Consider the following 13103-nt stretch of genomic DNA (forward strand, 5'->3'; position numbering starts at 1 on the left):
CAAAGGATTTCTACTGTCAAAATAAGTGATAAGGCACATTCAATATTCATACATCAAAATGGGATTTCTCCATAAACTCTGATTGTCCTTCCTGGTTTCCCTACCTTACAGCTTGCTCTAAATACGTCACCAAAGCAAAACACGTCTCAGCTACAAAAATCAAAAACTACTCCAGAAATTTAGAATGAAAGCAAATTAAAAGTTGTCTTCCTGAAGCGCCCAAGGAATGCTCATATATCTCATTTCAGCCGTGGGAAACCAGAGCTAGCAACGTGCAAGGAGACGGGCAGTTAACACTCTGGGGATCGATTGTCAGTGGGACAATAAAAAAAGAAAGTTAAAACAGATACTTCATTAAAAGCCTACAATTACTGGTTTTATGCATTTGGGCTTCAAGAGCCATTTTCTAACACTTCACTGAATCACACCACAAAACTCTTCCTCAATCGAGACCGAACACCGTGCTTGTGCAAGGCTATGTTAAACACGGAATAGCCAAGAAAAACACACCACTAGGCGTTCGGGCTGAAATCAGAACCTGTCCTCCGACTGCGAGAGGAGACACAAACAGCTACCCATTGAGAAAGCTGCCACTGCTGTGTTTACTCCAGAACGGCAAAGTCTTGCACTTCAATATCCGTGCTATTGAATCAGCTGGAGAAAACCCTACTACAAACACACACTCGCCGGATCCCTCAGAACACCCTCCCCCTAGAAAGCCACCCATAAGCAAGCCCTCCTCCCGCTCTCCGTAAGAGTTAAATTTCAGGTATGTTTAAATCTTACTGCAAATACTCTTATCTCTTTAAATGCAGTTATTAAACGAACTGCTGAGTATTTCCTACTTGGAATCTTGTTGTCCATGTAAGGTAAATGCAATACCAAGCAAAGCTAAAACTCTACTTCAGCTTAAATGTAATTCTAGAAATTTACCCAGCAACCAAGTTATTTTTGTGCTTAACATTTAAGTAACACTAGGGGGGAAAAAGAACACCACAGTGATTTATCCTCTAACCCTTGAGAATGAAGTAGCTTTTGTATACACTTAAATACTTCCCTCTATACTGCCTTGTGCGTGGATCCTTCCACCACGTATTCAATTTTCCCCTTAGGACACATTTTAGATTTATTTTTATTTTTTAAAGCCTGTCAGCTCCCCTCCTCATTTCCTCCCTTTCACACCCGGAGTCGAGCACCCGGTGCAAATTGCTGCCGAGCAATGTAAGAACCACACATCGGTGATCCTCCATCAGGCAGCCGCACGCAACGCATGACAAAGCGACGATCGACGCGGAGGGGGAAAAAAAAATGGGAAAGCCAGCTTGCATGCAGTTGTGCTAAACATACTTGTAACATTTTAATAAAGAGAAACAAAAACTAATTACCTTGAATAGCCATTAGAGAAAGCAGGTCTGCCAGAAAGGTTGAGCGTTCCCAAAGGAGCTAAAGTCTCATCCCCTGATCCCTGGCACCTATTCCAATTTTCTGAACCGGCAGGAAGAGATGGAATGATATTAAAAATTGGTTTCTGATCCTGCTGCTGAGAGAGCGATGCAGTATTTAAATCATAGTGATACATTTGTCCCCCAGAGGTACTGACACCATGGATAGATATGGCAGAGACTTTAGTACCCAGCAGATTAGACCCAGAGAAATTTGCCTGACAATAAATTGGGCCCATGTTTTCCTGCTTTATGCCAGGAGTACAGAGTTCAATGAAGTCTTCCTTTTCCGTTTTCACTTGAGGCATTGGCATTTTGGAACTGGGTAAAAGGTCACCACGGTCATTAATTTTAGGTTTAGTGTCAGACAAAATAGGAGGCTTGCAGTCTTCCCCCAAATTTCCTTCCAGGAGAAACGCATCGTCTGCGGATATCGGGGACAGCAAGCCACCGTCATCGAGCAACGGGTCAAGCCTCCACGGGCTCCCATTTGGCTCTTTGCCAGGCGATACTGGTGGCAATTCTAAGTCCTGGAGAATATCCAGGGTGCTTTGGTCTTCAGAGAATAATTTCAAGTTGCCACCATTAGAGCCAACCTGGCTTTGGACTGACGCTCCCGGCTCTAAGGGGACGCTGCGGCCAGCCATGCCGGGGAAATCCGGCTCCAGCGGCACCTCAGAAGATGCTGCTCCCTTTGCGTCCTCTGCCAGGCTCGAGGACTTGTTCAAGCTTGCAATACTTTCTTCCAGGAGCCTGAAGTCCGTTTCTCCAGAAGAGATGCCAATTTGGCCCTGCTGCGAAAATCCAAGGTCATTTCCCATCACTTTTGCATCTGTTTCACCCATATACAGTCCCATGGAGAGTGACACTGCCTTGGAGAGGTCTGGCTGAGGCACATTGTTTACTAATCCTTTTGAAAAATCAGCCAGAGCAGGTTGCTGATTGGAATCTGACTGAGAAGACACAGGGAGAGGAGATGTAGATACAGGGGCTTGCACAGGAGCTCCACCCCTGAAGGGTGGATGAAAGTCCATCACAATCCCTCCTTTGGTACTGATGAGCACATTTTTCCAAGTTTCGTCTTGATCTGACGAGTTAAGCAATTCTTTGGAATCCATTACTTTCAACATTAGCTATAAAAAGATAACAAGCATTCAAAGTTAGCACACGAAGGATATTTTAATAACAGAATTAAAAAAAGTCCAAATCATTAGCCCAGTGACCCTCGTTTAACTACTTGGAGAACGCGAGCGCAGCAAGTCAAGTTACAAACGGATGTGTGCCACATCTTTCCCAAACCCACTGGTTTTGGTTTTTGTTCATAGCTGAGTGGTAACATGATTTTTTTTTTTTTATATAAAGCTTTGCTAAGCCCGGATGGAGCAGTAAGTCTGCCTGCACACAACTCAGAATCGGACTGCAACGTAGGACAGCTTTCTGAACACCCTCTCGAGCTCTGTTAGCCACCTTAGCAAGCAAGGAAGTGTACGAGTTGTTGAAGTACCCAATCCACAAATTTCAGAAGGTAACTTCCCCTCGTATGTAATGCTTCTCAAGCAGGGAAGGAGCGAAGCTATCTACCACGTTTACGAGCTGGTTTCCCCTCTCCCTGCAGGTCCTGATGCATCGCTCACGGCAGGCAGAAGCAGCCCCTAACCCAGCTCTGTATCTACCAGCCAGCCAAAATCCAAACAATTTGCTATTTTCCAGTAGCTCCACAACCTCCACACCTCAAAACCCTGCCTAAGTCCGGCTCAAAACGCAGCTTGTGAGCCTCGAAACGAAGTCAATGCGGTTCTGTAAACAAGTCCACGTTTATAAATAAAACCCAACCCAAACTAAAGCAGGATTTTTATCACCTCCACAAACTTTAGGAGCTCGTCACCCCTCCCCGAAAGACATCTAGCGCCGGAGACAAACCCCGTCGGTTTCATCTGCTTGTGTTTACTACATTTATTTCCAGCAGGGAGCACAAATATTTGGGGAAGGGCTGTAAATTCGTATGCAAACTTTCCGTGCCGCTCGCCCGCTGCCTGCAGCCGGCTGCGAGGGGCCGCCAGGAGGGGAGGGGGCAGCCCCAGGACCCCCCCCCCGGCCCCGGGGGGGGGCACCCCAGGAGCTCACCTCGTCCTGGCGGCCGCCCCGCTCCGCTCCGCCGAAAGCCGCAGCTTTCCGTGCGCCAAGGCGAAGGCTGCGAGAGGCACAAAGTCTCCGCGTGGAAAAAAAAAAAAAAAAAAAGAAAAAAAAAAGAAAAAAAATATTTTAAGGTGGCCCCGGCTGCAGCCGGCCCGGGGGGAACTTCCCCAGGCGCGACCCGCCCGGAGGCCCCGAGCAGGGGGGGGTCTCTCTGCCCCTATTCCCGTCCTAGGGCAGGGGCTGCGCCCCCCGACAGCCGCCCCCGAGCCCGGCCCGCACCGCGCGGCGCAAAACGGGCCCGAGGCCGCCGGCCCCAGCCCCGAGCCGAGCCGCGGCCATCGGGGAGGATCTGGGGGGGGGGCTGGGGGCCGGCCCCTGGCAGCCGGGGGGCCTGGGGGGGGGCTGCGGTGCCCTCGGGCAGGGGCGGTGGGGCCGAGGCTCCCCCCCAAAAGGGACAGGGACAGCGACAGCGGCGGCCCCGCAGGGCTGGGAGCTCCGTCGGGGGCACGGGTCCCCCTCGAGGTGTGCGTGTGTGGGGGGGGACACCCGCAAAGGGAGCCGCCAGACGCCCCAAAGCACACGGCGGCGGGGGCTGCCCCGCGCAGCAGCCTGCTGGCAGCAATGTGTCGGGACCTGTTGAGCCGTGGCGCTGGCACACCCACTTCTGCAAACCCGGCACAGCCCACGGCTGCCTGCGCGCCCCGCAGCGGGCTCCAAATCCCCCCCCCATTCCCCCTGCACCCTCCCGTCGGGGCCGCTCGGCGGGCGGGGGTCGCGCAGCCCCAGCCCTAGCCCCCGACCCCAACCCCTCCGCTTCCCCCCCCCAGCTCAGCCTCGGGGGGGCTCCCGCCGAGCCCCCTCTGCCGGCACCCCCCTGCCCGCCGCGCTGCCCTCGGGGGGCTGCACCCTCGACGCCCCCCCCCCAAACCTCCCCCTCCCGCGGGACCCCCCCCCCCTCCGCCGCCGCCCCTCCTTACCTCGTCCAGGGGGGGGCGCTGGGGCTCCTTCAGCCGCCCACTGCCATCGCGGCCCCGCGGCCGGGGGCGGCCTGGGGGAGCCGTGGGGCGGCAGGAAGGGTGGAAGGGGCGCGGGCGGAGGAAGTAAACAGCCGCCCCTCCTGGAGCCGCGGCGGCGGGCGCCCGCTTCCCCCCCCCCCCCTTCCTCCTCCCACCGGCCCGAGCCCCTGCCCGAGTCCCCGCCCCTCCCTCCCTCTCCCTCTCTCCCTCCCCCCCCCCCTTCCTCCTTCTCTCCCTCTCTCCCTCCGCCGCGGCGCCCCCTCCGCTAATTAGCGCTAATTGCCGCCGCAGACTTTGCTCCCTCGCTGCCCGCCCCTTCTGTCCCTTTTTCCTTCCCTTCCCTCCCTCCCCTGCCCGCCCGGCGCGGCTCTGCCCCAGCCCCAGCCACAAAATGGAGGACGGCGGCGGCCTCGTCCCCTCCCCCTCCCGCCGCCCGCCTCCCCCCCGACGTGCGGCGGCTCCGGAGGCGGCGGGCACATGGAGGCTGGGCGGCAGCGCCCGCTCCGTTCCGCTCCGCTCCCTGCCCCTCCGGGCTCAGCACGGCCCGGCCCGGCTCGGCTCCGCGCCCCTCACCGCGGGGCAGCGCCCGCCGGGCTCAAGCGAGGGGGAACGGTGCGACCTGTTGGCTGAGGACGGCAACTGCAGCCGCCGCTCGGGCTCCCAGGGGCCGCCCGCACGCCCCGTCCCGTCCCGTCCCGTCCCGTCCCGTCCCCCCCGACGGCCGCCTCCAGCCCCGTGCTGCCGGCGGGGCCGCCCCGCTTCTCGCCCCCCTGCACTGCCCCAACTGCCCTGAGCCGGGGGGGAGGCCGTGATCTGGAGGTGGCTCCCCCCGAGGGCTGAGGGGCTCAGGAGGGGTCCCCCCGGCCCGGCTCCCCCCGGCCCCACCGCGCAGCCGGCCGCGGGTCTCGCCCCCGGGCCGCGCTCACCTGCACTGAGCCGGGCGGGGAGAGAGGAGCGGGGGGGAACGGGCCGGGGGGGCGCCGAAAGACGGCGAAAAGTCATGGGAAAGGCGCCTTCCAGGTCAAAAAAGCGCTCGAGATGCGGGCAGGGGCTGGGGTGGAAGGGGTGAGCCCGAGCCCGTGGCCGTCGGAAGGGATTGAAGGGCTTGAAGCCCCCGGAGTAGCCCAGGGCACAGGGCAGGAGGCACTGTCCCGCTGCGAGCACTGAAGGCACAGCTGTGTCCCTCGGGCAGAGTGCCTCAACCTCACCAATCACGGTAGCATCTCCCTAAGAGGCTCCCAGATTGTGCCAGTTTGAGAGAAGCAGCTAGGCATTCCGCAGATCCGGAGCTGGATTTAGATGCAGAGGCATCAGGAGGATGAAGCGCTGGGGGTGCAACATCCGCAGCGGTTCAGTCTGCTCGCTGGTGGGACAACGCTGCCTCACCACTCACTCATTCCTGACAGATTCCTGGACAAGAAAAGCCCAGAAATTGTCACTGAGGAAGTGGTCCAGGAGTTAAAAATACCGATGAAATAAAACAGCAAAGTAGAAAATTCTGCTGCCTTGGAGAAGTGGGGAAAGCTCAGAGGGAACAGGTTGCGCTTTCAGGGCAGAAGTGAGCCTCGCGTTTTTGGCTTTCCCTGGAACTGGAAAAAAAATAGGTGATGGAGGGGAAGGGTGGTGGTTGCCCTTTTATGTTTGTATCGATTGTTCTGATTAAGAACAGTTAAATGAGCTTGGAGATGATGACCAGATAATGCTTGTACCAGAAGTGTGTTGACAGGCTGTTAGCATCTAGAAATAGTTAGTATTGTACCCAATAAATCACTTTGCATAATACAGGTTACGTTAATGAGATAGGTTTTTGTCTTTCCAGCTATTTAAATCCAAATTTGGGTATTCTTGTACCAGGAAGGGAAAGAAAAGGCCAAGTAAAAGCAATGTTTCAAAAGCACAATTATTCTGCCCTTCATTTTTAACTAATGAGCTTTTTTTTTTTAGTGCAACACTGACTTTTGGAAGATACTGATATATGTTACGTGATCTGCAAAATAAATGCACACTGTGTTAATATTTTAATAATTTATGTTGTACATCTGAAAAATGGTTCTAAAAATCTAGATATTCCTCTGCAATCCCCCTTAATCTAATGGATTTTTGAAAGGGATATTTAAAATAGCACTCAGAACTGTCTTGTGCTTTTTGAATGATGCAATGAATTTACAGCTAACAGGAAACACTTCTTCCCATTCAAGGGAAATAGAGAAGTCAGACTACTCACAAAGGCTACAGAATCTTTGCTACCAGGTACAGGAATGTTGCGGGGGACTTCTGTATGAAACAAAGGCAAGAATGTGTCCTAAAGCATGAAATCCTAACATGCTTCTGTGACTATACCTTGCAAATTCACTTCAATTTATTGCTCTGTGAACATTCTACCATAGAAACTGCCTGGCATTTGGCACCCCTCCTACCCAGTGAAACTTTGCTAAACTCAAGTCTAGGGTATGTATGGCAGGACATCAGCCTGCGTAGGAGAGCTGTAACGCCGCAGTATGCTAGCTTCACTCTCAACTTTCTGTAGACTCAGGGAACTTGTTTACCAAAGCTGTTTATTTCTAAGACATTTAGATGAAACATCTGTTTATAAACATGCTCAGATGCTTGATTAAAACTGTTTTTGCATGGTAATGAGTAGGACATTCCTTCTCTGATGAATAGCTCTGTATCTTAATATCATCTTTTATCCAAAAGGGCATGATTTTAGTTTGCTAAACAGAATTTATCTACCAGCATCACACGGTGACATTGTACAAGAGTGCAAAACAGTGAGCAAACAGAGCATCCTACAGGCTTTTCGTGAAGGGAATGCTAAAGCAGACCAGAGTGCGATATATGCAGAAATGGAATTTGGTCAGGGTAGAATGATTTACATTTTTACTCTCATGAAGGATGATTTTTATTTGTTGGTAAGCACAGCAGCACTCATTACAAGGTCATCGTTGGTAACACTCACAGTAAGCCGTATAGCTGCAGCCACGTTTGAATACAGTCAGGTTTGTTCATTGTCTTCACTTGGCTACTATACACGAGAATTCTTACTTTTACATTTGTTCCCTTTAAATACCTTGTATTGAACTGAGCAGAAGAAAAATCTCAGGTATTTTCTGTTTCTAGTACATAAAGCTGGGAAGGGAACAGTGCTGATCCTCGCTACTTTCAGCTACAAAGTGCTACTGCAGGTAACTAGCGCAAAGCCCGCGGGATCGAGGGGTAGCACTGCCCAACCTGCCCGCCTGGCCCTGGCCAAGGCATTCTGGCCTCGTGCGAGTAATGCTGTCCGACTGAACAACCTGAACATACCTTCTCCTTTTCTTTTCCTTCAAACAGAAAAGTTCCCTCAGGTATTCCTACATGAATAAACATGATATAAAACCACTGTCCAGGAGTAACATGGTACCTTGTACGTAACTCAAAAATGCATTCTGCGATGACACTCAGATAAACCCCATCCTTGTTAGTACTAGTCCTCTTCTAAACATACATTTTTTGCAATATAACAACCATTATAATATCACTGTGGCTATTTTACAAATGTTAAATAACTAAAAAAATAAAATTGAAATTCAGTTAAATAACTAAAGAGTTCAAATACAGGAGGTTTTTATGTCTATCTCAGGACATGTAATAATTTTGTATGAATAAGTATTCTATGTAAAAAATATATTTGGAAAACTGAGAGAAGAATTATTGCTAAACAAGTTTTGATTTGAGGAAGATCTAATAAATATCTGGAAAAAAACAGGATCAAAAGAAGGATTGAAATGTATTTTCTGCAACTGAATTTTTCTGACAATAAAAATTTTGGCTGTAAATCAGTGTATAACTTTGAAAGAGACTGAGCAAGGAGGGCTCCAAGCCTGGTGAGCATCCAGCATACCCAGTAGTTCTGTGGAGCCACAGGCAGAGAAGAGTGATACTGAGTTGTCAAATCATAGTTTTTAAAAATATACAAATGGCTGTACATTCCTATGCCACAGTATAATAATACTGCAAAGGTAATAACTTTCAACCTTAACAAATACTAAACACAGACATTAAAATATCTATCTGTAGCCATTATTAAATCATTAAAAAATAATTATGACTCTTACGGAGAAGATCAAGCAATTGATGGAAATCAAGAACCAACTTCAGATCTGCATACAGCATACCAGACCAAATGTCAGAAAGAAACGTCTGAAGCACTGAAGAGAGCTGCCTTGGTTTGCTGGATGCAGACATAAATCTGTCTGTCTGGGCGTTAGTGTGGACAGTGCAGGGAACCCTAAGACAAGGAGGTGATGCCACATGTGACTTTGAAGTGAGCTTGCAAAATGTAATCCACAGGAAGCACATAGGTGAAAAACTGGTTTGCAGTCACACAGGGGGTAAAAAAATAACCCACTCTAAACTCAAGGAAACAACTTTAAAATGATCGCACACAAGGAATTTTAAAATATGGGGAAAATTCTCCAGTTACAGACTGCTGACAAGCCCAATAGGAATGGAGCTGACACATGGGTCCCAGTTGGCAAACATATATCGGCCACTAAGGATCTGTACTAAATCACTTTTAGTGCCAGAAACAGACTAGAAAAAGAAAAAAAAAAAATGAAGTTTTTCCAGATGAAGTGATGTGCTCACGAAATACAATAGCAACAACTTTCTCTGTAACCTTCAAGAAAATAGTGTCTGAAATGGTGCTTGCAATTAATGGAGATCAAGTTCAATTGGTTGGATCTACTTTACATTGGCAGCACAGAGAAGTTTGCAGGCTAAGTGATTGATTTGCCAGTATTTCAGTTAAAGTACTGAAATGGACACAAATGATGCCTTTGATCTCTGAAGCAATCAATAAAGATAAGCTAAAGTTAAAAAAAAAAAAATGCCGAAGAACAAGAGCTACGATATCAAAGGCACTGCAGAATGGAAAGAATTTGGTCAAACCATGAACATGGTATCACCACTGACCAAAAGTCACATTAATGGAATAAAATCTTACTAAATAAATATTTGCAGAGATACCAGGAATTGGAAGATGATTATTCAGAATTATACAGAATAAAGAATTTGCACTTTTGTAATAAATACAATGTGAAGTCCACAAATAACAAAACATAAACTCCTTAACCTTGCTCCAAAGTACCAAAAACAAAGGTTGCATTGCCTTTTCCTATGAAATGCTAATTCTGCATCTGTGCATCTGACAGCTCATGCAATGCCACAGTTTTATAGGAAGACCTTTTCCTCCCTTTGCAATCTGTTGTCTCTACAAAAAGGCAGTGACGTGCCTAGTATCTCAGGCTCTGCGCAAATGCAGATCCTTTGAGATGGTGGTTGTCTCATAAGGAGGTCAGTTTTGTTTCCTATCAGCTTGTAAGCAATGTTGTTTAGTTCTTGAACATACATCAAAGTCATTCAGCCAGTGACTGCAGTCTGTCAATAGTTTCCCAGCTAAGCCAGAAAGGAAAACCATGTTCCCCAGCTGCGGTTTCCACAGGCAGAGGATCACGTTTCCTTACGAATAGGCAGTGAGCAGCATCCTCATGACTGCGGATTTATTTGTCTGAACGGACTCCTGGGCCCAAACTCAATCTAAGTGTGCATTTGCTATTAACTTTAGTAGGTCACAGACTGAGGCACCGAGGGTCTGTGCCATGCCCTCCTTCATCCTCTGCAGGTTAATAGCTCATTGTATTTTTTTTAATTTCTATGTGTTTTTTCCTGACTTTATTCCCTGTGCTGGTCCTTATTCTGTTCTGCTGTACTGCTGTATTTTATGCCTTGATTTCCCGTTGGGCCCTTCACTTCTACATGAACCGCTGTTTTAGCTCCTCCACCATGCCATTTGGGGATCCTTCCTTTTTACACGTATGGGTTGGCTCCACCAGGATCTCTTTATCCTCCCCTTCTCTCCCGAGCACTCAGAGAACAGAATGCTTCCCCCTTCCTCCTCCCACGGCTGGACTCAGATGTGTCCTGCCCCAGACCACCCTCAGCTTCCACCCCTGCTGGCTTTAACGGCGATGTCCTGTGGCACAGGGCTCTGCCAGATTCTGAAGGCAGGCGTTAGCACACCTGGGCTGGTTCAGGCTGGCAAGCGTGTTAACCTGTTACCTGGGAAGAGGGAACACTAAAAGGCTGCATGTGTGCTGACAATTGCAGGGGTATTAAGCATTCAGTTCTGACGTGCAGAACTTTAATCAGGAAGGTGAAGTCTTTTGGCCCTTCTTAGGCTCATGCCTAAACAGAGAAAAAAAAAACAAAAAACAAAAAACAAACAAACATAAAAGTCAGTGGAAAGAGAAAAGAGCACAGAGTAAAACTTTGTGCATATGAAATTGAATGAAATTGAATTCATTGAAATGAAACACACCTCCAAGCTCATTATATCAATACGCACTGAGGAAAACTGAAGTCTGCACCCAACTGATAAAGCCATCCACAGGGTTAAATCTCTTTCTGGCACAATCTGATACCAACTCGCTCTAGTTCCATCAGCAGAGCTTGGGCCTCGGTGTTTACTGAAGCCATAAGAACAATCCAAGTGCTGAATCCCCCTGCCCCGGGTCGATACTGACAAAACATTGAGAGCTGCTTTCGTCTGCAGCTGTTTTGTGTAAAAATGAAATCTCAACTGCAAGTGGAAATTAATCTGAGAAGGTTATGGTCTTACTGAGCCTTTCTAAATGCTAGGATGTGGATCCATAACGGTTGCAATACTAAAATGCTGCGACCAACAGACAATAGAAACACCGTTCAGAAATTGGGGGAGAATTAATTGGGTTAATTGAGGAGGAGGAGCACTTTGAGACAGGCATTAGGGGTGAAGTCATATGTAAGCGCACACAAATAACTTTGTTGTTTTTAAGTTTTGCCGAAACATCTGGCAACAACATGCAAGGAAGAGGAAACTTTTGTTTTATGCATCAAGACCTCTCTATGAAGAAAAGAAAACTTTAGCTAATTACAGGATGCCTGCAAGAAAAGAACCACCTTTGATTTCCACCAATATTTTTTCCTGCAGCACAATGCCTGGTAAGAATCAGCAGCAAGTGACAGAGATCCCAGTGCAGCCCGGGACATGTGGCGGTACCACTGCCCCTCATCCAAGGCACACGAAGGTGGCCTGGGCTCGTCGTGCCATGGAGGCCCAGACACCGCTCGGAACAGCACAGAGCAGAGCCTGGGTGCAGAAATTTGCACGCTCATTGTGTGCTTGTAGTCCCACGGGGCAAAAATACTAACAAAAGGACAGCAGGGAGTGCAGGGATGGGAACATTGCCTTGCTGCTCCCTGAGCGCAGGAGGCACTCAGTGCCGTACTCTGCAGTGCTGGAGTGTGTGTAGTGCCTCGTAGCACAGAGACCGGGGTGCTGTGCAGTCCTCCTGGCTCAGCTGTGGCTTTGTCCAGCTACCTAGAGAGGCAGCTCTTGCTGCAGGATGGAGGCCTGCCCTTGCTCACTGGTCTGGTGAGAAGTCCGGGAATTGCCATGTTTGAAGAGTTAGTCAAGTGCAAATGATAACGAAAATAGGATTTGATTTTCCATTTATGTGCTCCTGTTGGGGACTGGAATGCTGTAGTAGTAATGGTGCCACAAAGGGGCAAATTAATGAACACTTCCAAAGCAGCCATGGCACTAACGTGCTGAGAGTCTGAGCAAATGTGGCAGTGCGTTTCCGTGTCATTCCGACACGGCAGACACATTGCGGGAGTACAGAACACAGCAGATGATACTTGTTTTCTTTTGTTTTAAAGCAAGTCATACCTTCCCATGTTAGCAATTACAAATCATGTTCTATAAATCTGGGGCTTGTTAGCAGTAAAACAGAATTATATACAACTGGGTTTACTACAAAAAGAAATTCGGGATTCCAGACTGCAAGTTTAAAGCTCAGACTCATAAGTAAAAAATGTAAGTAAAGGTATAAGCAAAAGAGAAGTGTTACCACTAAAAATGTTTTATGAAATGTCAGATACCTCTTAAAACATCTGTCTTTACTGCAAGAGATATGACACCTCCTTCAATTGAAAACATAATTCTGATTTCTGCCACATTCAGTACCGCAGATGGGTACAAATTTAGAGTCTGATCCAAGCCCAGGAGTCAATGGGAAGGAACCTGTGAATCGCAGTGCATGCTATGTATGAAGAAAAATTTTAAATCTTTTCTTAAATATCACACACCTGACATGGAGGAATTCATAGGGATTAAGTAAAGAGATGGGACATGAAAATTTGGTGCACAGTCTTGATCTTTTAATTACTTTTAGAAAAAGTGTTCATAGATGTCTGTCCTTATATTTCATGTTCCATCTTACTTATACCCTGTTGATTTTTTTTTTTGTTTGTTTTTGTTACAGTATTTGCATGAGTATAACCTTTAAAGGACTTCAGTTTTAAACAGGCTTCTTCTGTGATGTTAGCTGGGAGAGTAATAAAAAGCTAAGGTTATTTGCTTGCTAAGATTATGCTTGGCATCAGTCTGACATCACAGCAAGTGGTGCCAAAATTGCAGTTCCAG

The 13103-nt window shown here is 48.3% G+C and overlaps 1 protein-coding gene across 4 annotated transcripts in view; it reads right to left on the reverse strand.

Annotated features, from left to right (window-relative positions):
• NR3C1 (nuclear receptor subfamily 3 group C member 1) overlaps nt 1-4705 on the reverse strand; it is a 66175-nt gene extending 61470 nt beyond the window's left edge. For 3 of the 4 annotated variants that reach the window (XR_014618858.1, XM_084295400.1, XM_084295398.1), the window contains exons 1-2: nt 4556-4705; nt 1386-2575 (exon numbers count right to left, since the gene is read on the reverse strand). Coding sequence is in view for 3 of the 4 variants with exons in the window: in XM_084295400.1 (XP_084151526.1) it covers nt 1386-2572 (1187 nt within the window). In the remaining variant the exon portion in view is untranslated. Of the gene's footprint in view, nt 1-1385; nt 2576-3566; nt 3642-4555 lie in introns of those variants that run through there. The other variant, XM_084295399.1, reaches the window with a different exon arrangement.
• Between the last annotated feature and the right edge of the window lie 8398 nt (nt 4706-13103).

This window comes from Netta rufina, assembly GCF_964035555.1.
Source record: "Netta rufina genome assembly, chromosome: 14".
Classification (NCBI taxonomy): Eukaryota; Metazoa; Chordata; class Aves; order Anseriformes; family Anatidae; genus Netta; species Netta rufina.